At 37.0% G+C, this 23870-nt stretch overlaps 1 protein-coding gene across 2 annotated transcripts in view; it reads left to right on the top strand.

The window, feature by feature from the left end:
- The window catches only part of khdrbs2 (KH domain containing, RNA binding, signal transduction associated 2), a 56114-nt gene that overhangs the window by 10109 nt on the left and 22135 nt on the right, over positions 1-23870 (top strand). For both annotated transcript variants that reach the window (XM_077237137.1, XM_077237136.1), the window contains exons 2-3: positions 5531-5658; positions 20260-20376. In XM_077237137.1, the coding sequence (XP_077093252.1) occupies positions 5531-5658; positions 20260-20376 (245 nt within the window). The remainder of the gene's footprint in view (positions 1-5530; positions 5659-20259; positions 20377-23870) is intronic.

Below are 23870 nucleotides of genomic sequence, written 5' to 3'. Positions count from 1 at the left end.
TCTTTCAGTTCTATGTGGAGATGCCGGCGAGTTATCTGTGCCTGAGCTCATCTCAGATGGTCTAGAAGACTGTGGACATGTCTGCTGTGGTCAGATGAGTCCATGTTTCAGCTTGTTTTTGGAAAAAAATTGACACAGTGTTCTCAGTCCCAAAGACGAAAGGGACCAACCAGACTTACACCAGCGACAGGTGCAAAAGCAAACATCTGTGCTGGTATTGAGGTGCATCAGTGCAAACGGTATGGGTAACTTGCATTATTGTGAAGGTACCATTGACATTGAGGCATGTATTTGGATTGTACAGAGACATAAACTGCCATCAAGATGACATCTTTCCTGGGAAGCAAGACAATGCCAGGCCTCATTCTGCACATGCCAAAACTGAGTGGTTTCTAGACACTCTGCACCATCGAATGGATGTGCGTGCCTGTTTACTGCAGTCAAGATATGTCTCTTATGGAAAATGTATGACCCATCACGAAAAGGAGAATCAGGCAATGATGAACACAGACTGTTGAGCGGCTGTCTTTTATCAGACAAGATTGGGCAAATATTCCACTAGCAAAACTCCAACAATTAGTATCCTCAACTCCCAAATGATTAAAAAGTGTAATTAAAAGGAAAGGTGAAGTGACACAGTGGTAAACATGCCTCTGTCCCAATTTTTTTTTGCAGCCATCAAAATCAAAATTTGTTCATATTTACAAAATACAATTATGTTGGTCAGTGAAAACACTGGAACACTTTTCTTTGTACTTTTGTCAGTTAATAAAAGGTTAAATAGAATGAACAAATCACAGATTCTTGATTTTATTGCATTTTACAAAATGTCCCAACTTTTTCTGATTTGGGGTTGTAAGACGTTTTTGTGAAAAAGATTAATGGTCCAGTGTGTTGAACTGTACGACATGTAAATATTACCTCTGACTAAACTATAAAGAAATGTCTACATTCCCGCTGGGCCAGTAAGGTTAATTAAGTAATGTAAATTAGGGTGATGGATGATGCAAGGTGATGTATGATGGGGAAAGAAATGAAAAGAGAAGAGGTTTCTAGTAATGTCTTGGGTTTGAGATCGGGAGAAGATGGAACCATCATAATATTCAGAAACGGAAATGAGTTTCCCAAACTCACCTGAAACAAATATTATGAAGCCTATTGTAAAATCATAGTGCTGGGAAGTGACATGTTCAAACATGTCAAATTATAAAGTTTTAAATGGCAAAATATTACATGAAGATCTCACTCTCTGAATATGCTGTGTTTGGTGGATAGTGTTGTGTCTGTGTTTCGATCTCTGTTATCCGTTGACTGCATTTACATGCACAAGAATATTGATATTAATAAGAATTTGATCCTATTTTGACATTTTTCAGCCAGCTTTGTGTTGTTATGGTAGAACTGTGTACACTTTTCCATGTTACCTGCACCCATATCTCCCAGTTTATTTGTCAGCTAAAGACTTTACAGCTCCATGACTGAAAGTGTCCAAATTGGGTTTTTATTACAGATCAAGCATATCCTTCAATGTGGGATTTTCATTATAAACTTATGTTGTCTTTTCTGAATGGGATTGGTACTGTGATTATTTTCCATGTTACATCCAAGGCTGGTTTGAGTAACATACAATTAGCCCAAACTAGTTTACACATTTTTCACTTTTGTCAGTTGCCTCCCCCATATCCTGTCAGTCATCACTTTTAGCTAGATTTAATCATTCTTAAAATACAACTTGGTAGCTTTGTATGAGTGTGTCAGGAGAGCGCAAAGCAATTGTGCACTGATTCTGTAACAGATTACAGAGGAAAAAGTGAACAACAAAGGAATTGTGAATAACTTTGAAATGATTTTAGGTTGACAAATACATTTTACTAAAACGAAAGGGTGATTTACCTCCCTTTTTCATAGCAGTATTATCCTAATGTGGATGTTTTTGAATTTCCATTCCTGATCAAGAGGTCAGATGATGTATTTTACAATGTGAACGTCATTTTAAGTTTCATTTTCCAGCCAGCAGGATGTTATCTTCAGGTTTTCAAAGTTCACTATGGTTGTCTTTTTGATGGATTGTTGGAAAAATGTGAATCAAGGGGTGCAAAATGTATTATATATTAGGGAACAATACTGTGGGCTGTGGCACTAATACCGGTAATATTCATACCAGCCTGTTTTTTTGGTCAATTTGTGGTAATGGATCGACCTCAGATTGTTTAGGCCCAAAGGTCTTTTCACATTTTCGTTTGTCTTAGAGAACATTATTATTTGGATGGATCCAGCATCCAAAAATTGGTTCAAGCAGAACAAGGATCATATAATTCAGTCTAGAATCTTCTTGTGAACTACAGCCGTAGAGAAACTTCACATATCCCTTAGATGTGTGAATAAATTTGACAAGTTTCATTCTGTGATGTGCACATTTTTCCTGCTTATTGAAATGTCAAGAGGATAGAATTTACAAGAATTTGTGCAGCGAATAGATTTAGCAACTTTTTTAATAGAGATTTTTTAAATTTGTTTTGGATTTGAATGCTTGAAGTTTTTTTTTATTTTTTTATCTTTGTTCATGCGTCGGTGACCGTATAGGGCACTCCTTAAACAAGCTGGGCTGAAGTTTTTTTGGAAGTGTGTAACAACAGATGCCAGAGAAAGATTCCAGACCAGAATTTAAGCTGAATCTTCCCTAGTATGCTGCGATACTCATTCCACAGGGCCACTCACCCTTGAAATTGTTATGTGTATCAACTATAAGCCCATTTGTGGACTTTTTGGTCTTTTACTCACTCAATAAGATCAGATGACCATATCCTAAAAAGCACCAAGAGACTTTTGTTAGTTAGGGTTGTCATGCATGCTTGCATGGCATACTCAAGAGTCAAGAGATGACTTTTTATAGTTTTTAAGGCCATCCAAAATCAATGAAATCCAAAAACACATGAGGTCTTACGGCACTGTTGTTAGTTTCATGTTGAATTTGTTTGTTTTTCAGCTCTCTGGCAGTTTGTATGATGCAAAAAGTCAAAGGAATACAGCAGCTTTGTATTTTGAGTGATCAGATATTTCCTGTGCAAATAAAATAGCATTCCCTGTGCATTACAACGAAATACATTTGCAGTTACTAAGTCTTACTAAGGCAGTTACTGAGGTACTTTTCATGTTTTGAATACATATATATTCATAAGCAAGAGGACAAAGAGCTTATACTTTCCTCACATTCATATGCTACAGTTTATGTCTATTTTTGCAGAAACAAATATTATTTCAGGATGTGTCCATAGGCACTTTCCCTAAAATCATTTCTCAGCATTTCATATTGTCAGGTCTCCCTTTTATGGAAGCTTGTTTCCGCCACAGAATATAACATTTTAAAAGATAATTGCCACTTTTTATCTCACAATTGCGAGTTTACATCTCACAATTCTAAATTTTTATCTCAGAATTGCAAGTTTATAACTCGCAATTCTGACATCTTTTTTCAGAATTGTGAGATATAAACTCTCAATTGCGAGTTATAAAGTTCAATTCTAAGGAAGAAAAAATTACCTTTTCTTCTGAATTGTGAGCTCACAATTCTGACTTTACAACACGCAATTGCGACTTAATATCATGTGATTCTGTCTTTATATCTCACAATTGCAATTGCGAGTTTATATTTCACAATTCTGACTTTATAACACATAATTGCAACTTTATAACACGCAGTTCTGAGAAAAAAGTCAGAATTGTGAGATGTAAACTCGCAATTGTGAGAAAAAAGTCTGAATTATGAGATAAAAAGTCGCAATTACCTTTTCAATTTTTAGTTTTTTGACGGAAACAAGCCTCCATATTTCCAAATATGCCTCATTTTCAGCCTGGTTTGATTTCTTTCATGCCTCTCAGCTAGAGAAAAGAGTAAGACGACAAGAAGAATGGCATCCTCAGGACAAAAAAATTGAAAATGCCTCATAAATCAATAATTAGAATCAACTGACTTTTACTTAAATCATGTCATTGTTTACTTTTGTGATAAAATTTTCAGCCCTTTCTTGCTGTTGTCCTTTTACTTACAGCCGCCTGAGAGTAAGTGTAAGGGCACGACCTCTGTAACTCTCCAATTCATGGATCGCCTCAACCGGGATCTGAACTCTTGTTAGTGCTAGAGAGTTAGAAAGAAGATCTTCAAGAGAAAATAGGTTAGGTTTAAAGCAGTGGTTCTTAACCAGGGGCTGGCTGAAACCAGGACACCGGGTTCCACTTGGAGGCCTTAGCAAAATTCCAAGTGGGCCATGCAGATATTTAAATTGATAAATTATTTTTAATATGTTAAAATAATCTAAATGCAAATGCTAAAAATAAATACATAAAATCAAGATAAACAATAATCAAGATTATCTTCTCTTTATTGAAAACAGTTCTGCTATACAGAACATATCTTCTAACCACAAAATTAATCTTAATTAATTTTAATATATCAATAAAACGTTTAAAAACAAGCAACTCTGTCTTAATATTGGAAATATCTTTCAATACTGAACTTTGAATATTGGGTTGGACAACAGGGGGCATTTGAGTCAAAAAAGTTGAGATATCTATCGAAATGCTGAAAATTGTATTTTTAAAAGGCACAAAGTTGCCCTACCTTCTGATTTTCAAAGATTGTTGAAACATGTTCATTGTGTTGAACTAGGCCTACACCTGTGGTTACTCTAATAGGACGCCTAGGTTAATCCTCTGTTTTTGCACATTATTCTAAAAGATTATATTATAACTGGCAAATAATTGTTTTCAAGCTATGTATTGCAAAGCTTTAAGACAATAAGCAGTTTATTTAGAAAAAAATAACATTCTGCGATCATTACAGAGGAACCATACAGAGAGAAAGTTTCCTTTAAATGTATAAGAGGACAAAGGGACCCATTCAAACCAAACGCTCCAGGACTTGAAAATGCATTGGGATGAAATTCAGGCTGATTCCTTGCTGCTACATGCATAGAAGTGAGAGTGAAACAATATGGTTTTCTGCAGATATAAGCAGCTGAGAGTCTCACCAGAGGGGAGGTGAAAAATAATGGTCTCCCTTCACCTGCTGACTTCCCTTCCCTTCCTTTTCTCGCTCCATGTTTTACACGAGTTGTACAGGTTCATAATTCTCAATTCTGCTGAGCATTAATTTAGCAGCGACAGAAGGGGTTCCCTGGAGGAAGCCAGGTGACAGCTTCATTTCAAGCCTCTTTAATGTTGTGTGGCTGCTAAGTCTCCAGCTCAATTCTCAAAAGCACCATAAAATTCCTCAAGCACAAAATATTACAGTTTTGCGCAGCAGCTTTTCAATTTGTGTTTGTCATGCGAATGAGGGCTTAGTAGGCTTACGCCGTCAAGTTACGTTGATACGTTCTACGCAGAGTGTTTATTTAATTGTTGTTAATAAATGTTCCACTGGAAGCTGAGAATATCTGAAAGCCTTTTTTTTATGTTTTTCCTGATTTTCTGGGTCGATCAAGGCAAATCTTGACATTATTTGACCTCAACACTTTGTTTTTCTTTCATTTAGAGATTGAAAAGTTCGAAGGAGACGAGTTGAGGAAGGATGGTGAGGTGAAAAAATACTTGGATATCATCAGCAACAAAAACATCAAGCTATCAGAGCGCGTGCTGATCCCGGTGCAGCAGTATCCTAAGGTAAGTCCTCGGTGTTCCATGCAACGTACAAAGGAGTGATGACGTGAATGCCAAACCTATGTAATAGTCATATGGAGATCAGAGAGGATCGAAAGCAATTCATTAAGTTTATGGGATCACTGTGCTCTTGGTAATGACTTAATGTGTTCTGTATCTGGCAGGAGCAAACTAGATGGTGTCAGAATCTGATTTGTGCTGCACTGCAAATCTGCTGTTATTTACACCTATTTCTGTCCTGGTTCCTGGCTTTCTCAGAGTAACAGGCAAGCCACAACTGTTTATAGCTGTTCAAACATTATTCTGCCTCATCTTGTAATCAGGATCAGGTTTTTTTTTCCCTTATTACCAGCTGGCATCTCATGCATCTGTTAGGAAATTTCAGCTTCTCAGTGCCAATAGAGTTGCATTTTATTAAGCAACATGGTCAGTTTTGGACCAAGTCTGTTGATTTTATTCAGTTTTATTCACATTTAACAGCTGAGGTATTTAAATGTGCCATAAAATAAGACATGTAGTGTATTTAGCGCTTGGTGGTTAAGTTTGATTTCCACTGATAGTTAGATTATAGTGATTCAGTCATTAAAGTTCCAGAACTGCCTGGTTCGATTCATCTGGAAACAATATTACATGTTGCACATCACATTTTTGCCATTAATAGTAAAGTCAGTGCTATATTTTAAATGGAAACAAAGTTTGTATTTTAGGTAACTGGTTATTTACTTCAGACTACTCTATCGTTATCACGTTCGGTGCACACGGCACTCTTTTATTTAGCATTGTGCTGCTTTAAAATAATGCTTTGAAAAGGAGTGGAAAAAGCCCATGAGCATCACACAGACGGATCCATAAAGCTTCTGAGCTTCTCATATGCTCTCTCGTTTTTTACTGTTTCTGCTTTAGGAAATGAATCCCTGGAGCACTAAAATGCGCAGACTGTTTGATGGGTTTAGTAGATTTGTGCTGTCGAAAAAGAGTACAAAGAACACGCCTTAGGTTTAGATTTTACATGTCTTGTTCGAGTTGTAACAATGGCTTTTTGTTTTCCCAAATCCCTCTTTCCTGAGGATCTTGGCTGCTTTGTAGTTATGGTAATTTTGTGGGAAAGTTCTCTTGTGATATTCCTGGAATGTGAGAAATATCTGTAAAATGTCATCGCATTGATTAATATTAAGTGTAGTTTATGTAATTTTTTAGGATATTACTTTACATATTGTTTTTGTTACAAGATAAGAGGGTGTATTTTCTCGCACAAATAAGCAGATAAAAGATGTGTGAAGAGTTATAATTTTCAGATTCAAGTTTTGTTGCGAAGCGTGACTGCACAAAATAGTGTCAATGCATGCAAGATTTATATTTTTTTTATCTAATCTTAGCAGCTTAGGTTATTATTGATCTGAGACATGACAATCGGTCAATCGGTTATAATGACATATCGGTATCATATCGTTATTGGCCAGTATATGTTTTTTTATTTATCTGTATGTCATCTTATTTTTACATTTAGATGACCTTTGCATTATAATTCACTTAGTTAATCATTAAAAACACTAATAATTTAATAACACTTTTTTATTTTATTTTGAGCAAATCTCAGATTAAATAAAAAAAATTCTTACTGTATGTTATAATGTTGTGATGCTAAATACACTTGCAGTTAATTTATACAAATGTGTGTTGTTTTTAAGTTTTATTTTTCAATTTATTTCGAAAAATTTGTAGAGTTTTAAAAATATAGAATTTTAATATCAGCCATATATCATTTATCTGCCATAACATTTATCGAATAACAAAATATAATACAAAACAAAATAACGATAAGCTTATTGTGTCAGCGCATTTAATATCAGCTCATCCCTTAAAATAAGTCCTGCTAAGAATTTTTTTTTTTTTTTTTTACTTGTCATTGCAGTTGATACAGAGCTTGCAAATACAAGCCATTTCTCTGGTGTAGACATGGCCAAAAAAAAAAGATTAGCTTAATACTCAAACCACCTCACCTCAAAATCAGTTGATCAATGAACTTGTGGACCATAACAGATAATAGCTTATAGAGTCTAGACTTTATGTTATGCTCTCTGTTACAAATCCCCAGGATTTATCTACGTGCAGTTAATTAATCCGTGTGTGACGACAGCGCTGTCTCCGAGTTTTGTTTAATCATGCTTGATGAGACCGTCTCCAAGGAAGAGCATCTCTGCTGCAGCTCAGAATAAGTGAGCTGGAGTCGATATTGGGTTTCTTTGATCCTCTCATTAAATCAGGCTAACTTTAGTTAATATATTTGCATAATGAAGAATAGGCCTTGTGGACCTTGAATGGCAGTTTGTTTTGTGTCCTTTTTTCTTATTTGTTCTAATGTTTATATTGACCTTGACCATAAATTCCTTGTAATTAGGAATAATTATTCCTCTGCATCGTTTCAGATTGAGACTTTTTATGTGTTGCTCCATTGCTTTGAAGACCTTTGTTTTACATGACAAGATATTAATTGCACATCACTGTTGTGCTATAATGCAATGACGTGTTCAATATATATTAATGGCACGTAATTTCCCCCCCAAAAAATTATCACATATCACTTTATTTAACTATTGAGAAATATGAAAGAACAATTCACGCATTTACAGTAGCACTGGCAGCAGGCTCTGAAATTCACAGGCTTCTCTGTGCTGAGAGAGTTTGACAAGGTTAGAGAAGACAGAGGAACTAAAACTTAATTCTAATTAAAGAATGCTGTTTGTTTTCTATGATTTGCATCCATATTGTCCACAATGCCTTTTATTAATTACACAATTCAGAGGCATTATGATCTTGAATGGAGATAGGTGGATAGGTGGATATCTTATAGATAGATAGGTGAATTGATTGATTAATTGATTGAATATGCACCTCACTGATTAAAACACCACATTATGTATGGGAATTGGGAAACAAGGGGTAATTGTAACATTTTTAACATTTTCTTTCATAATTCTCAGATCACTACTAATGTCTGTTTTGGTGTACAAAACTACATTACATTACATATTTTTTTTAAAAAACTGTGCTATTAATGAACTTATAATGAGAAAAACTATCACTATACCTTTGCATGAACACAGTTAAAAGGATAGTTCACCCAAAAATTAACATTCTATCATTTACTCACCCTCAAGTTGTTCTATCTAAACCTGTTTGAATTTCTTTCTTCTGCTGTTTAACGTTTGATAATCACGATATTTGATAATACTTCTATCACATGTTTCTGTTTTTCCTTCGCCTGTGTTTTGATATGGAGATTCTGTACTCTTTCAGAAGATGCGCAATAGTGCCCCCGTCTCTATAACAATGAAAACATGGATTGCCGGAAAATCCAGTCAATGGCGGGATAACAGTTAAATACAATTACCGGTAACTTTCAGTATTATTTGAGTGAAATGAACTCATTTATTTTAGTTAATTTCACTGTTTCGTTTTACAGTGATATGGAAAATTCACAACATGAGCACTCCTTTTTTTCAGTTAGAGAGGGTACAGGGTAATGTGGCACACTAAAAGTTCTCAATCATATGGGATGAGACTTGTCTCATCCCATATGATTGAGAACTTTTAGTGTGCCACATTACCCCCAGTCTCCTCTACATCTTGTTGGGAGTACAGTTTTCGCTACTGTATACAGTTTCTGCTACTTTTCTCAACAGCAGTGCAAAATATGAAAAGACAATGCAGAAAAGCAGAGCGCATTGGGCAAAAGACAAAACTTGCAGTCCATTATAACATCTACAAAGACAGCCTCCATGCTTTCAATATGGAACTAGGCAAAGCTAGACAGACTTTCTTCTCGAACATTATAAACAGCAACTTAAACAACACACGCATTCTTTTTGCTACTTTAGAGAGACTGAAACCCCCCCAAGTCACATTCCCAGTGAAATGCTCTAGGACAGCAAGTGCAGTGAGTTTGCTTCCTTCTTCTCTGAAAAAATCCATAATATCAGAAAGATGATCAGCACATCCTTGAGTTGCGCTGGGTCAGACAGATCAGACCACAACCTGAGAAAGTAGTCACTATGTCTGATTTCGAAGAAATTTATGGCAAAATTTTGGAAGAAACGCACTTCCCACATCTTTTTTCAAAAGTGTGTTAAACTGTTTAGAAGCAGATCTCCTAGAAGTGGTAAATGCCTCACTTCTCTCTGGGAGTTCTTCAAACTCCCTGAAAACTCCAGTTGTCAAGCCCATCCTGAAAAAGAGCAATCTGGATAAGACCATATTAAGCTACTAAAGACCGATCTCAAATCTTCCTTTCATAGGCAAGATCATTGAAAAAGTTGTCTTCAATCAGCTGAACAAATTCTTAAGCTCAAATGGATACTTTGACAATTTTCTATCTTGTTTCCGACCGCACCACAGTACAGAGACCGCGCTCATAAAGATAACAAATGATATTCGCTTAAATACTGATACAGGCAAATTATCAGTGCTGGTACTACTCGACCTCAGTGCTGCATTTGACACTGTCGATCACAACATACTTCTTGACAGGCTGGAAAACTGGGTCGGGCTTTCTGGGATAGTCCTAATATGGTTCATGTCATACTTAGGAGGCAGAGGTTATTATGTGAGTATAGGAGACCATAAGTCTGAGTGGACATCCATGACATGCGGAGTCCCTCAAGGCTCAATTCTTGCGCCACTCCTATTCAACCTGTACATGCTCCCAATGAGCCAAATAATGAGAAAGAGCCAAATCGCTTACCACAGCTATGCAGACAATACACAGCTATACTTAGCCCTATCGCCTAACGATTACAGCCCCATTCACTCCTTGTGCCAGTGCATTGATGAAGTCAACAATTGGATGTGCCAAAACTTTCTTCAGTTAAACAAAGACAAAACTGATGTCATTGCGTTTGGAAACAAAGATAAAGTTCTCAAGGTGAATGCATACCTTCACTTAAAGGGGTCAAACAACTAAAAATCAAGCCAGGAATCTTGGTGTGACTAGAGTCAGACCATAGTTTCAGTAGTCATGTCAAAGCAATAACTAAATCAGCATACTACTATCTGAAAAATATTGCAAGAATTAGATGCTTTGTTTCCAGTCAAGACTTAGAGAAACTTGTGCATGCTTTCATCACCAGCAGGGTGGATTATTGTAATGGATTCCTCACTGGCCTTCCCAAAAAGACCATAAGACAGTTGCAGCTCATACAGAACGCTGCTGCCAGGATTCTGAGCAGAAGCAGAAAATATGAACATAAAGCACAACATAAATATGAAGTAAAGCACTTTGAATTACCATTGTGTATGAAATGTGCTAAATAAACTTGCCTTGCCTTACTGTATTGAAAAAGTCAGCAAATATGCTTAGTTGATGTGGATGGTGTCCACTAAATGTTGAATCACTGGATATTTGTATCCTTGCTACTATTACTCATACAACTCTTCTTCCTTATATCTCTTTGCATAGATCTGTATATAGCGGTATTTCATTGTGACATCACAAAACTACACACTGTTTTCATTTTTCAAAAGTTATCTGAATGTAAAAGTGTTTGATTTACCATACTTTGCACAAAAGCAAAGTCAGTGGTTTGCAATGAAATATAGTCCCTGCTGACATAGACCTCTGATACCTGTGAGCACTGAGTGTTTCTCTCTCTCTCTCTCTCTCTCTCTCTCTCTCTCTCTCTCTCTCTCTCTCTCTCTCTCTCTCTCTCTCTCTCTCTCACACACACACACACACACACACACACACACACACACACACACACACACACACACACACACACACACACACACACACACACACACACACACACACACACACACACAGACAGAGAGACCAAAAGGGAGGCCCAAGAGATGAATGGGGTACCTGCATCACCATCTATTAAAGTCAAAGACACGGTCGCCATGGAAACCACTGTATTTGGATTTAAAAGATGGATTTGGGCAATCTATCAAAGGGCATATCTACACATCTGAGCATCGCTGCAAATTTGTTTTATGAGTGTCCATGGGTTTTTTCCCATTGGTAATAGTGTTTTTTTGATCAACAATATTCAGAAGGTATAACTGGGACATGCGGATAAACATTTTGGTAATCTTGCTTTACACTGTAGTGTACTTCATTGTGTTTGCAAGGGTTTATAAGGTAGCCAGACCGCCTTGGCGTCTGATTTGTCAGATGATTGTAATTAAGACTTAGCAAATGTCCTTTGGGTACATCTGTTTGTGCAGAGACTCATTAGAGGCACAGTTGATGCTATGCTTATTTGGTGCAGTGCACACTGATGAATCAAAATGGTACGGAGAGTGTGTTATGTAGTAAGCTATGCTATCATTCACCTGATTCCATTGGGCTGAACTTTAAATTGACAAACACATGTCCAGGCAGCAGCACATGCTAGTGGTGCAAAAAAAACAAAAAAAGTAGGCGGTTACTGCCTGCCCATATTTTCAGCTGTTTTCTGATTTTTATGCTGCATTATTTCAAACCCATGTCAAATTGTAAGCTAGAAATATTGTTGATCCTAGTTGAATTGAGTAACATGACAAATATCTAAAGAAATATTATAGGTAATAGATAGAAGGGTATAATAATGTTTACATATACAAAGTGTGTGTGTGTGTGTGTGTGTGTGTGTGTGTGTGTGTGTGTGTGTGTGTGTGTGTGTGTGTGTGTGTGTGTGTGTGTGTGTGTGTGTGTGTGTGTGTGTGTTTGTGTGTGTTTGTGTGTGTGTGTGTGTGTGTGTGTGTGTATGTGTATCAGGGGCATGCAGTCCATATGCTGCGGATGCTCTATACCCAAGCCATTAATATTTACATGCTGATTAAAATCAAGACTTTAAATTACTATAAAATCAATTGTTTGAGGTGTACCATAAAGCTTAGATTGTAAAATGTTGGTAATACGTATGTAACTGTATGTCATTTATTTATTTGCCGAACTGCGGTAATTTTTTAAAAAGCTGCCAGTTCCGGAGGGTTTTAGGTAAGCGGATCCACAGCTGCTTTGGTGCCTAATATGCTCTGTTGTTATGTATCGTCACCATTGTCCTGCATTCTCATTGGTTTGCTGGAAAATGGGGGATTTCATGCGCAAGGAAAGCTGTCGCTCACCCAAGAGGTAAAATGTGCTGTTGCTGCTAGATCTTGATCAACGAAAATCTCATTGTATAAGATACAAAACTAACTGGACTATTAATCGAATGGCAAAAAAGAGTGTAGTAGCTAACACTGTCTAGAGCGAATGCGAGCGTCTCTCTTTTAAACCTCTTTCATAGGATCTGCACCGGGGACATTGTGTGTGTGTGTGTGTGTGTGTGTGTGTGTGTGTGTGTGTGTGTGTGTGTGTGTGTGTGTGTGTGTGTGTGTGTGTGTGTGTATGTACATATGTATATGGGTATATTTATCACATATCTTGTAACAGTGATTATTGGATGTATTATATCTAATTTAGCATAATAATAATAATAATAATAATATAGGCTATGTTAAATTAGATGTTGTTATATCTATTAATCAATGTTAAAAAATTCCCTTTGTTTTTGTTTCTATTTTACATTAAATCTACAGTATGTTGCTTATCATTTACAGTGTTGTAAAGAAAATGAACACATGAGAACATGTTTTTAAGCATGAATTGTAGTGTTTTTCTGCATTATTACATTGAAATCTTGAATTCCGAATTCACAATTCTGTTTTATTGATGTGGTAAACTTCCAGCTTTACCTAAACCCTTCGTCAAAACCCAGGAGCAACAAGAAAAGATGCCTACAGATCTACCACTATGGTTTGCCTTTATAGTTCTGAAAACACAATTAATCCGTTGAGTAGTAACGTCGGTGGTTGTTGTCCCTATAGATTGTGGCTTATCTGTCTCCAGTTTTATGACCTTTACATGGAGGTGTAGGCAAGCTCTGCACACAAAGATAATCGAATTGTTGTCTTGTTAAAGAATTCCCTAGTCCCAAAGGCCGACCAACCTTGTCAAAGGTGTTTAACATAGATAAGCTGCTGAACAGATTCAAAATCAAACCGAATACAGAGGGGGAAAATAAAAATCAACAATAGTGAGGAAGTTATGTCTTCTTAATGAATTAAAAGCCTGCTGAGGCACGTTTATTTGTTTTCAGGAAGGTTATTTATATAATTGTAAACATGAGCTCGGATAAAATTGTTTTCTTGCTGTGCACAGTTGTTGGTTCAAGATTTGGAGAGACAGGAAGTCATGGACAGAAACACTGAGCCTATGGGAATATGGCTTCTTTCCTAATCGGTTTATGAGGCTTATCCCAGTATGTTTCAAATGACCAACACCCCACAGGATAACACACTCACTAAGCAGCCAGCGGAATGATGTTGGTGCCATAATCTTTAGCAAACAAATATTTTTGCACTCGGAAAACTTGTAAATGTGTGACTTTCCAATTTTTTGACCTTTCCAGGGCATATGTTTGTTTTAAGAGCTAACACCAAAGGAACATGGGAAAATGTAGTCTGGGGAAGAGAGTGGATGCTTCTCATCTGTATGGGTAGCACTCTTTTAACCTGTCAGCCTCCTGACTCTGAGATGGTCTTAATGTGCTGTTTGTTTACCCTGCATCTGTGCTGTCAGCCCCAGAGTGTCAGAGCTCAATATGGGTTCTTTAATGCAGGGGATCCATCATCAACTTTACCTCAGGCTGTTACCTTTTCTAGAGCTGTACAGAACACAATGTTCAGTATGTTGGAACATGCATTTTTAGTTTGATATCATACGTATTTGTTATGCATTCTGTCTATGTGCATCTAATTTGCCACATAAATATGCTTAAATATTTATATAATAATGTTGTAAAGTAAGTAGTTTTCTGCTTTCTGGCAAATATTTATAATTTCTTAAGCAGGAGCACATTAAATTACTCAAAAGAGACAAAAAAGACTTTTAAAGGTTCTATAAACTAATGTTATTGTTTTAAACTTTTGAATCATAAAGCATATACATTAAGCAGCAGAACTGTTTCCAACATTGATAATAATAAGAAATGTTTCTTTAGCATCAAATCAGCATATTAGAATGATTTCTTAATGATCATGTGATGCTGATGACTGGAGGAATGACTGCTGAAAATTCAGATTTGCCATCACAGGAGTAAATTACATTTTTAAAATTTTAAATAGAAAGTTTTTTTTTCAGTTGTAATAATAATTCACAACATTAATGTTTTTACTGTATTTTTGATCAAATAAATAGAGCCTTGAGCATGAGACTTTTTTTTTTTAAGCCCAAACATTTGAACAGTAGTGTAAATATATTCAAATACTCTATATTGGTCATTATTACAAAGCCCTTTGTCTTATTCTGGTGTTAGAGGTGAATATTGATGAATATTGCCCACTATTAAAGCTCCCTCTTTCTGCTAGCTCATTAGCCTCCACTAACAGCCAACACTGGCTCTATGACTCTCATCTCTATTTAACACCATAGCACTCTGCCACTGTTTAAATCATTCTCTGCTAATACCCGTGTCCATTGACTGTGGCCAAGCCATCTCTCCTGGCCATTATTACATCTCTCCCAGTCTTAGTCCCCAATAATAATCCTGTTATCAGCCAGTGCTAGACCTCACTAGCAGCACAGCTGGCTACACTGGCAGTAGTCATCTAACTCCATCTGCGGATCTTATCTGGTTTCACAGCTTATGGAAAGGGTGCTGTGTTTCAACCTCCAACTCAAACTGCACTAATGGTTATGTTATGTTTACTTCGCCAGCTTTGACTGGCAGCACATTTTGTCGTGAAGCCTTAGGAGTTTTGTGCCATTTTTTGCTGAAACAGCCTTGAGGATATTTAGAAGTTTATTGGCTCTAGACATCATAGTCATTTATAGTGGATACGATGCAGACTGTAGCTGTTTCTGCAGAGTCTATAATTGCAGGTTTAATTGCCACAGTCTGAAACCCAAATCCATAAGTAACACGAGATGGCATGTGTCTTCTGCTTAAAGGGGTCCTATTATGCTTTTTTTATACTTTTAACTTTCTTTAGTTAATGTTGCAGTTTGAGCATGAAAAAGGTCTGCAAAGTTCCAAAGCACAAAGTCCACTCCAAAGAGAGTTGTTCTCCATATCAGTAAGCCCTGTTTCTGAACTCCTTGAAACGCTTTGTAGTCTTCGATTTTCTTACTATATACACATCACAATTTCCCTCATTTAAATAATTCCCACCCAAGGCATATGCAAAAAAAAAAAAAAAAGGATAAAGTCTGGTTAAGTTGCATTAGTACTGTGTTGTCACGATGTCCAAAAGTCCCTGCACAATTTGTGCTTGTTAAGGTGTTTTGGGTTGATCAACTTGTTCTTGACTGTAATTTTTTGGACTCTAACTGATAGGACAAAACTGAGGGTGGTGATGGCGCAGTGGATAAGACGTATGCCTTTGGTGTTAGAGACCCGGGTTCGAATCCACTGTGAGACACCAATGTGTCCCTGAGCAAGACACTTAACCCCTAGTTGCTCTAGAGGCGTGCATAAATTCTGACATAAATAGGAATTGTAAGTCGCTTTGGATAAAAGCGTCTGCTAAATGAATAAATGTAAATGTAACTGATACCATAATTAGCGTAGTTACTGTAGTGTTTACAGCGCTGAAACTTGCCGATTATAATAAGGGCTGTTACATTTCTGTAACACACACTGTAAGTGGTAGTAGACCAATCACAACAGACTGGGGCCGGTCTACCAGTCAGAGCAGACTGTGCTTTTTGGAAGGCGGGTTTTAAAGAAACCAAAACATTAAATGACACAAGCATATTCTAGTAGACTGCATAAACCAAAATGTATGAACCTGTAAATGAGCAAAATTGGACCCCTTTAATCTCTCTTTAGCTCAGTAGATCATATTCAGTCATTGTAAATTGGCAGCAGATTGAAACTGTGGCTGTGTCCCTCAAGAACTCCTGTTCCAATTTTTTTGATGTGATGAGGTTCATCAAAAATAGATGAGTATACTATTGTTTTTTTCATGACAAATAAGACTATGTACATTTGCTGAATGAAAGTGCAGAATAAAATAGGACTTAGATAACTATAGAGAAGCAAATTGCATCAATTTGCATCTGGTGAGATTGGGAGAGTAGAAGAAAAATGTTCTAGAACAGCACTCTTATGCACCACAAAATGAAATGCAGCATTAAGTGCACAATACATAGAGGGTCGGAGACAGATTTTAAACTCTTGAGACTCTTTCTGAGGAAGTTTGAATTAACAAGCAAAGCTGGTCTTAGTGCAGGGATTCTCAACCTTATTTGGTCTGTGACCCATTTTTAAGTTCCAAAATTCTTAAAAATCCCCACGTCAGAAAACTTGACGATTTCACAGGCGTAATTCCTGGCAAAAAAAGGAGGGTCTATAATACCTGGAGAGAGCCATCCACTGGCATTCCTATTCATGTATATGGTAACTTCTATTCTATTCTATTCTATTCTAGTTCAACCAAAATAACATGCCAAATGTTATCTATGTTTTTGCAGGGTAATTAAATATTAGTGATTATATTTGTTCCTTGAAAGAAAGAAAAAAGAAAGAAAGGAAATTTCATGTGCATGGTTACGTTAATCCTCAATGGCGAAATATTCTTTTTGCCTGCATATTGTGTAGTTACAGCATACATGACGAGTCAACAGAAATGTCTCCGATAGGATGTCTGTCAGTATGTGACGATGGTAAAATTGTGTCTGGCGGCGATCATGCCAATATGAAGCTGATCAAGAGCTCAGTGGTCTTGAATGGCTTCTGAAAAGATTTTGACAGAGAAATCAATGTAATGCACATCAGCGTGCGCTGAGCACAGGTGAAGGTCCCTGTCAAAGGGACTCAAGTGTGAAAAGTCATTTGTTCAGCCAGCCACACACACACTCTAAACTCACTGCGGGTTCCAAAAATAAGGGATTCTGCATGACAGCACAGTGAATAGGCTTTTTAAGTTATCAATAAACACTGCAATGCAATGCATGCTTTCCCAGGATTTTTGCAGTCATTTCAGAAATATACTCTGATCGAGGCTCTAGAAGTGTGGATTAGTGATCTATTCTCCATCACAACAGCACACCATGTGTACTTTCTTAGAAGTCACATTTGCTCATAATAAGCCAATGCGGTTTGACAGTTACGCCTCCAGTTGTCAGGTTTATCATCCTCAGCCTGTCAGTGCTGCATAATGCCCATCATTCTGTGGCCTGCTTCTGCCGGGGACTGCGAGGGACAGCTTGCATTGCTTCAAACCTCATCCAGCACTGAACTGTGCCCCCTAATAAAGCCTAAATTGCCCACCATGGAGCAGGAGAGTGACTCCAGACATTCATTAGCTTAATGAAAACAGGCCACTCCACTGCAGCCGCCCAGTGAGCATCTTCACACTGTAGCTGAGGCAACCATCTGCTCCGAGGCACCCAGCCAGTTGCAGTGTATTCCTTTCATACACACCCCACTGGAGGGGATGTAAACAGCACACCTCCACTCCGAGAGAGTCGGTCAGCGCGCTTTGGCGCAGTGCTGCGGTGTTGCTAAATATACTGCCCTACCCACACCTCACCCTTTCACCTGAAACTGTTTGCATTTGCTTTGTGGCTCCAGCCAAATTCAGTGACAGTTCTTCTGCATTCCACCAGCTAGAGTTCCCTACAGCTGCTTCTACAGCCTGGCTGGGAAGAGCATGTGTTGAGGAGTTTCCAGCCATGTGCTACGCAGGGTATGTCAACATGTGTTATACCCAACTGTTTCATTCTGGCCGCCACAAATCAGCTAACCTTTGCAAATATTTGAAGGGCAAATTCACTTCCCTTAGTAATGTCTGATTTACTGGTCTGGAAACTAACAGCAACTAGTAATCAGCCATTTCTCCACACATATTGTTCCACACATAATGCTTCATGTATGTTATAGTTATGGATTGTCACAATTGTTGACTAGTCATACACAACCTATATTTATTTATTGACTTACACATTTTGCACTATAAAATTCGGTCAACTTTAAATTCATCACCATTACAACAGCCATGCACACAAAGATATTTTGCCAATTTCTGGACATTTTTTATCCTGTTTCTTAATGTTTTTCCCATTTAGTGTGTGTTTTGTAAAATGGTGTGTCAAGTTCAATATAGTGAAAAATAGCGAGTGTATATTCTCTCTGAATATTCTCTAAATATGACAGTGTTAATGTATTTGGTCTGATGGACTTGCTAATGCCAAACGATACACTGACACACTGCTGTGAGTATGTAAGTAATGCTGTTGCTGTATGAATATGCATACATAAATCCCACAGCAGATCTAGATAGGTGGAGCTAGGGGTGGTGGAGGGTTTCAGGGGAACTCTGATAGCTCGCTGCAGGGCTACCCTACAGCAACCTGAACCAGACTATTTAAATGTTGAGCAAGCAATCTCATTGGCTGCAGGATCAGCAGAGGCCAAAAAGTTTGTGCCATGTGGTAATGATGTGATTTCTTGCAGTACCTATCAGCCTGCACCATCTAGAGTTTTATGACTGAACTAGATACATGTGTATATGTAACTGATAAAGTGTAGTGTAACTGGTCATGGTATAGTATAGTGATGACCAGAAACAACAATCTGTTTAAAGCATTTTCAACATCCAAAAGATCACTATCTTATTCTGTTTTATTGTCCTAAGTAAAGACAGTGAAAAATGCCTTTTTAAAAGGTTTCTCAAAAACATATTAAATCTAAAGTGAATTTAGAGGGGCTGCTGGCTAAGGGGATTGTGGCAATACATCAGAAAAAGTGATGAACACGGAACATGAGCAGACAGTGATGAAGTGACACTGTTATAAAGGGAATTTGATGCACCATTTTATACAAGGGCACTTTTTCTTACAATGGCAGCATTTATTGACTACTTAAGATTTGTTGTTATCATGAGCATTAGACAATCCTCAGCAGCCCGAATCTGATTGCAATGTGTAAGACTCTGTAATCCCTTGAAGATACAGTTATATGATGCACAGATGTGAGTAAAATAACAGAGAGAGGGTGAAAAAAAATCAGATGACCAAGTGTTCTCAATGACCGCTGATCTGCTGTGCTACCCAAATGTTAGTTGCTGCCCCAAGGCAGTTGCTGGATAGCTCATCATCTGGGTAGTATTACTTGAATCCCCATTGGAAATGAACTCATTACGTTATGCCTCATTCAAGCTTGGACTTCTGGATCGTTTTGAAGATCCCTTTTGGCATTTGGTACATGTTATAATATCTCTGAAAGCAGTGGAGCCCAACCACTGACCCCAAACATCGATTAAACACATGAGTGGCTACAGTGCCCTACAGAAACAGGTATAGACTCTCACATATTTTTTAATTGTTTCTGATAAACTTTTTTTAAAAATGTGAAAAACGGCGGAAAAATACAATTGATCGACGACTGTCACGGATTAAATTTTAAACCAAACAAATAATTTTTCATTCTCTCACTGTAACTGGTTTTGTGCATGATGAGAAAAAACAAATGTTTTATTTTATTTTATTGACTGTGAGGTAACTGAGGCAACCGTCTAAGAAGCAGGCACTGTGAGAGACCAACCTATTGCCCTTTTCTCTCCTTATTACAGTTTAATTTTGTTGGGAAACTGCTGGGGCCCAGGGGCAATTCCATGAAAAGATTACAAGAGGAAACGGGAGCAAAGATGTCCATCCTCGGCAAAGGTTCAATGAGGGATAAAGGCAAGGTAAGATGACAGGCAATAACTCTCTTTTTTCGCCATATATACTGTATAAATGTAATGTTTCATTAATGGTTTGGGAATTGTTATTATTGACATTGATTTGTTTGTAAACGTAAATGCCATAACTAAACCAGCATATTTTCAGATATTAAGGTCCAGATTTACTAACAGCTTGCGCCAGCGCAAACCTTCTTTTGGTTTTTAAAAACTACTGTCAGGATTTAATAAATCTATAAAACTAAATATTAGCGCTGAAAAGGCGTGGACAGTTGTTTTTGCGGCTGACCTTATTGGATATGCATTTGTAAGAGTTTCCATTTAGACGCAAAAATTATGGGAGGAGTGTATTTAAATGGATGACGCAAGGTGATTTTCCTAAGGTTTGCTGGTCAATTTACTGGTATTTGTGCCATTATTTACTGCACAGAACTTTCTATTCCCATTGGCGCTTTTATGGGATTGTGCTCTCACGCTAATTTGCTCTGTTTAGTAAATATGGCCCTAAATATCTAAACTATGTATGGCAAAAGCAAATTACCTGCATTTGTCTATGAGAAACTAAAATAGCTTCTATGGAAGCCTATTTCCACCACATAAGAAAAAATAAATCTTACTTTGGTAAATCATAATTATGAGTTAAAGTCATAATTAAAGATTTAAAAAGAATTAAAAAGTCATAATTGTGATTCTTTTATCTCATGATGACTTATCTCATAATCATGTCATTACCTATTTTGTCATAATTGTTGCATTTTATGTAATTTATTAAAGCATATTTTTTTCCTCATGTGAAGGAAATGGGCTTCTAGAAGCTTGTACGTGCCATGCGCACACTGCATTTATTCCAGAGCAGAGTGCTTTATCCCTTAAATCCTGTAAACCTTTCATTTCTGTGAGTTTAACAAGCATCAGAGCTGACAGAGCAAAGTGTGAGAGGACGCTGAGACTGAAGATCATTACCTGCACATATGCCCTATAGATAGAGGGGGAACTGCTGTTTTAGCATTTACTGACGTTGTACACATTCTTAAAAAGAGAACTATACATCACACACAATATCACAAATAATAGCACACTGACCTGTGTAAAGTACAGCACATGGTAGGACTAGCACAATAACTGGATGATATTTGCATAAAAGAGTAGTTTACTAATTTCATTGTCAATGTTTTTCGCCCATGACTGAGTGGTTAAATGATTAAACATTGACTCAGAAATTGTGTAATTTGGCTGAAAATAAAGCCTGTTCTCTCTCATTCAGCTCAAAAGCTGTCATGAAATGGTTTGATTAGCACATTTTTCTTTCTTGTGTTGACATATTTCCTATTGAAACAGAAAGTTGTGGACATATAGAAGAGCTTTAATTCGGACATTGCAGTAAGGTGTCTGATAGGCTGATGAAGATATAATGAGGATATATGCCTGTTAGTGGAACATGTACATTTTTTTCCTGATGATTTTCCTGTGCATTTTACTACATTTAAAAAATGGTATCAGTAAAAAGATGACTTTGTCAATGAATTAGCAATAACACGTGGATTAAAATCCACAAAACTCACAAATCCAAAATCCACAAATTTCATAGTGTCTTTGAATGTTGATATGACGACAACTCAGACTTGACAATAATCATGTTAACACCCTAACAGGCTTATGTTTTGTGTTTTAGAAAAAAATGATCCGTGTTTGTTTGGAAGATCAACTATATCCCTGTTATAAAGGAGCTGTTGAGGCTATTCACTATATGGATCTTTCTCAGTGGAACTATTTTATACGTGCTTTGGATTGAGCGGTGGTGAGTGAAATGTTCAGCCAAACAGCTGCCCTAAGAGACATGCTGGTCATATACCTAGCCAGAGAATCGTTCCAAATTTAATATTTCTCGGTTTGCTGCTCCTATCATCTCATAATAGGCCATCCTGAATTCCCCAGTTCAATAAATTGTTCATTTTGATTAAATTTTTTATTGAATGTAACTCCATTGAATTAAAAACATTCATATCAAGCAAATATTAGTTTTCTTTCATAGTGTATGAAATAGAATAATTCAATAAGCAAAGCGAGGATGTGTGCTACAGCGATTTTTACTGCTGTTAAGGGGTGTAGTTAGGCACAAATCAGACTTACTTTTATCTCCTCTTTTGCATGCACACATACAGTACATACATGTGTGTCTCCCTTGCGTCCATTTGCATCGTCGCAAACTACAATCACGTTGTGCACGCTGCCCCTAAGTTTACCATTATCTGATTTACATAATTCCTTAAGTGAATTGTGTGCTCAAGCAATACAGATAGCATGCAAATAAAATATTATTTTATGGCTGTAATCCTTTCTTAATGAATTACTACCCCTCAGACTTTAAACATACATTATGCATATTGTTTAAAATCTGTCGTCATTGCAATAACTTCATAGAAACAAACAAGACCAATGTCTTATGATCTTATTGACAATTGTCTTATATTGTTAAATGCTAAAAAGGTGTCCAAAGAAACAAATGAGACAGGAATATGCATTGTTTTTTTCCCCAAATAGCTGTGTGGGGTTTCTACAAGCAGACAGAGTGTTCTTCTTTAAGCTTTATAAACACACTTTTCACTGGAATTTCACACTCTTAACAATGCAGATGAACTGTGGTCTGAAATCTATTTAAATTTATGGCAGAACTCAAACAAGAGCCTGTTGGATTGTTTTAAATCCCAGAGGCAATCATTAATGCAAACATATTCCATTATAAAGAGTCACCTTGAGCTAGTACAGGTTTGTTATACATATGAAATTAAGAGTCTGCCTTGCATCTTTATGGCCATAAATTTGTCTGTGCAGTATCTGAGAGTCCTACTGAGGTCTTCGTATAAAAGACTCCTCATCCAGGGTTTAACAAAGCAAAAAATATTGCATTTGGAATGATTCCCTGGCCAGGTAAATGAACAGCATGTGTCTGAGTGCAGCATATTGGCAGGGATTTGGACATTACATTCACCACCATGCAAAAAGACATTTGTGTATCACAAATCTTAATCTGGGGATAGAAACAAATATTATAGCAGAAACATTTAACTCATATACTTCATTTTTATGCAAGAAAAAAAAAGCCTGTGTTTATTATGGCCAACATTGCTTTTTCCATGCCTTTTAGGAGTAGATTTTATTTAGCTCTATAAGATTTTGTTTGAAAGTTTCAAAACTGAGCTCTTTAACTCCGTAGGGGTACTGGATAACTGTCAAGCTTATAAGTGTCAGATTCACTATTTGTACTTTACTGGAAATAAATATGAGGAACCCTTCATTTTGTCATATTTGAAGAGGATTCTGCTGTGCTTAGACATGCTTACTTGAGTGCCTTTTGAAAAGCATCTTGGGAGACAGGCCTACCTTTTTTAACAACAGAACATTTTCTTCGTGAATTGACATGAAAGGAAAGTTAAAGCTTTCAGACTTGAAACCGAACAAATGTCATCTGACGAACAGTTTTCCAGGGCTGGAAATGAGGC

This window comes from Siphateles boraxobius, unplaced genomic scaffold (genome assembly GCF_051911475.1).
Source record: "Siphateles boraxobius isolate OS27281-9 unplaced genomic scaffold, OSU_SipBor_1 20, whole genome shotgun sequence".
Lineage (NCBI taxonomy): Eukaryota > Metazoa > Chordata > Actinopteri > Cypriniformes > Leuciscidae > Siphateles > Siphateles boraxobius.
The sequence above is the reverse complement of the archived record's forward strand: the minus strand, read 5'-3'. Positions and strand labels throughout refer to the sequence as shown.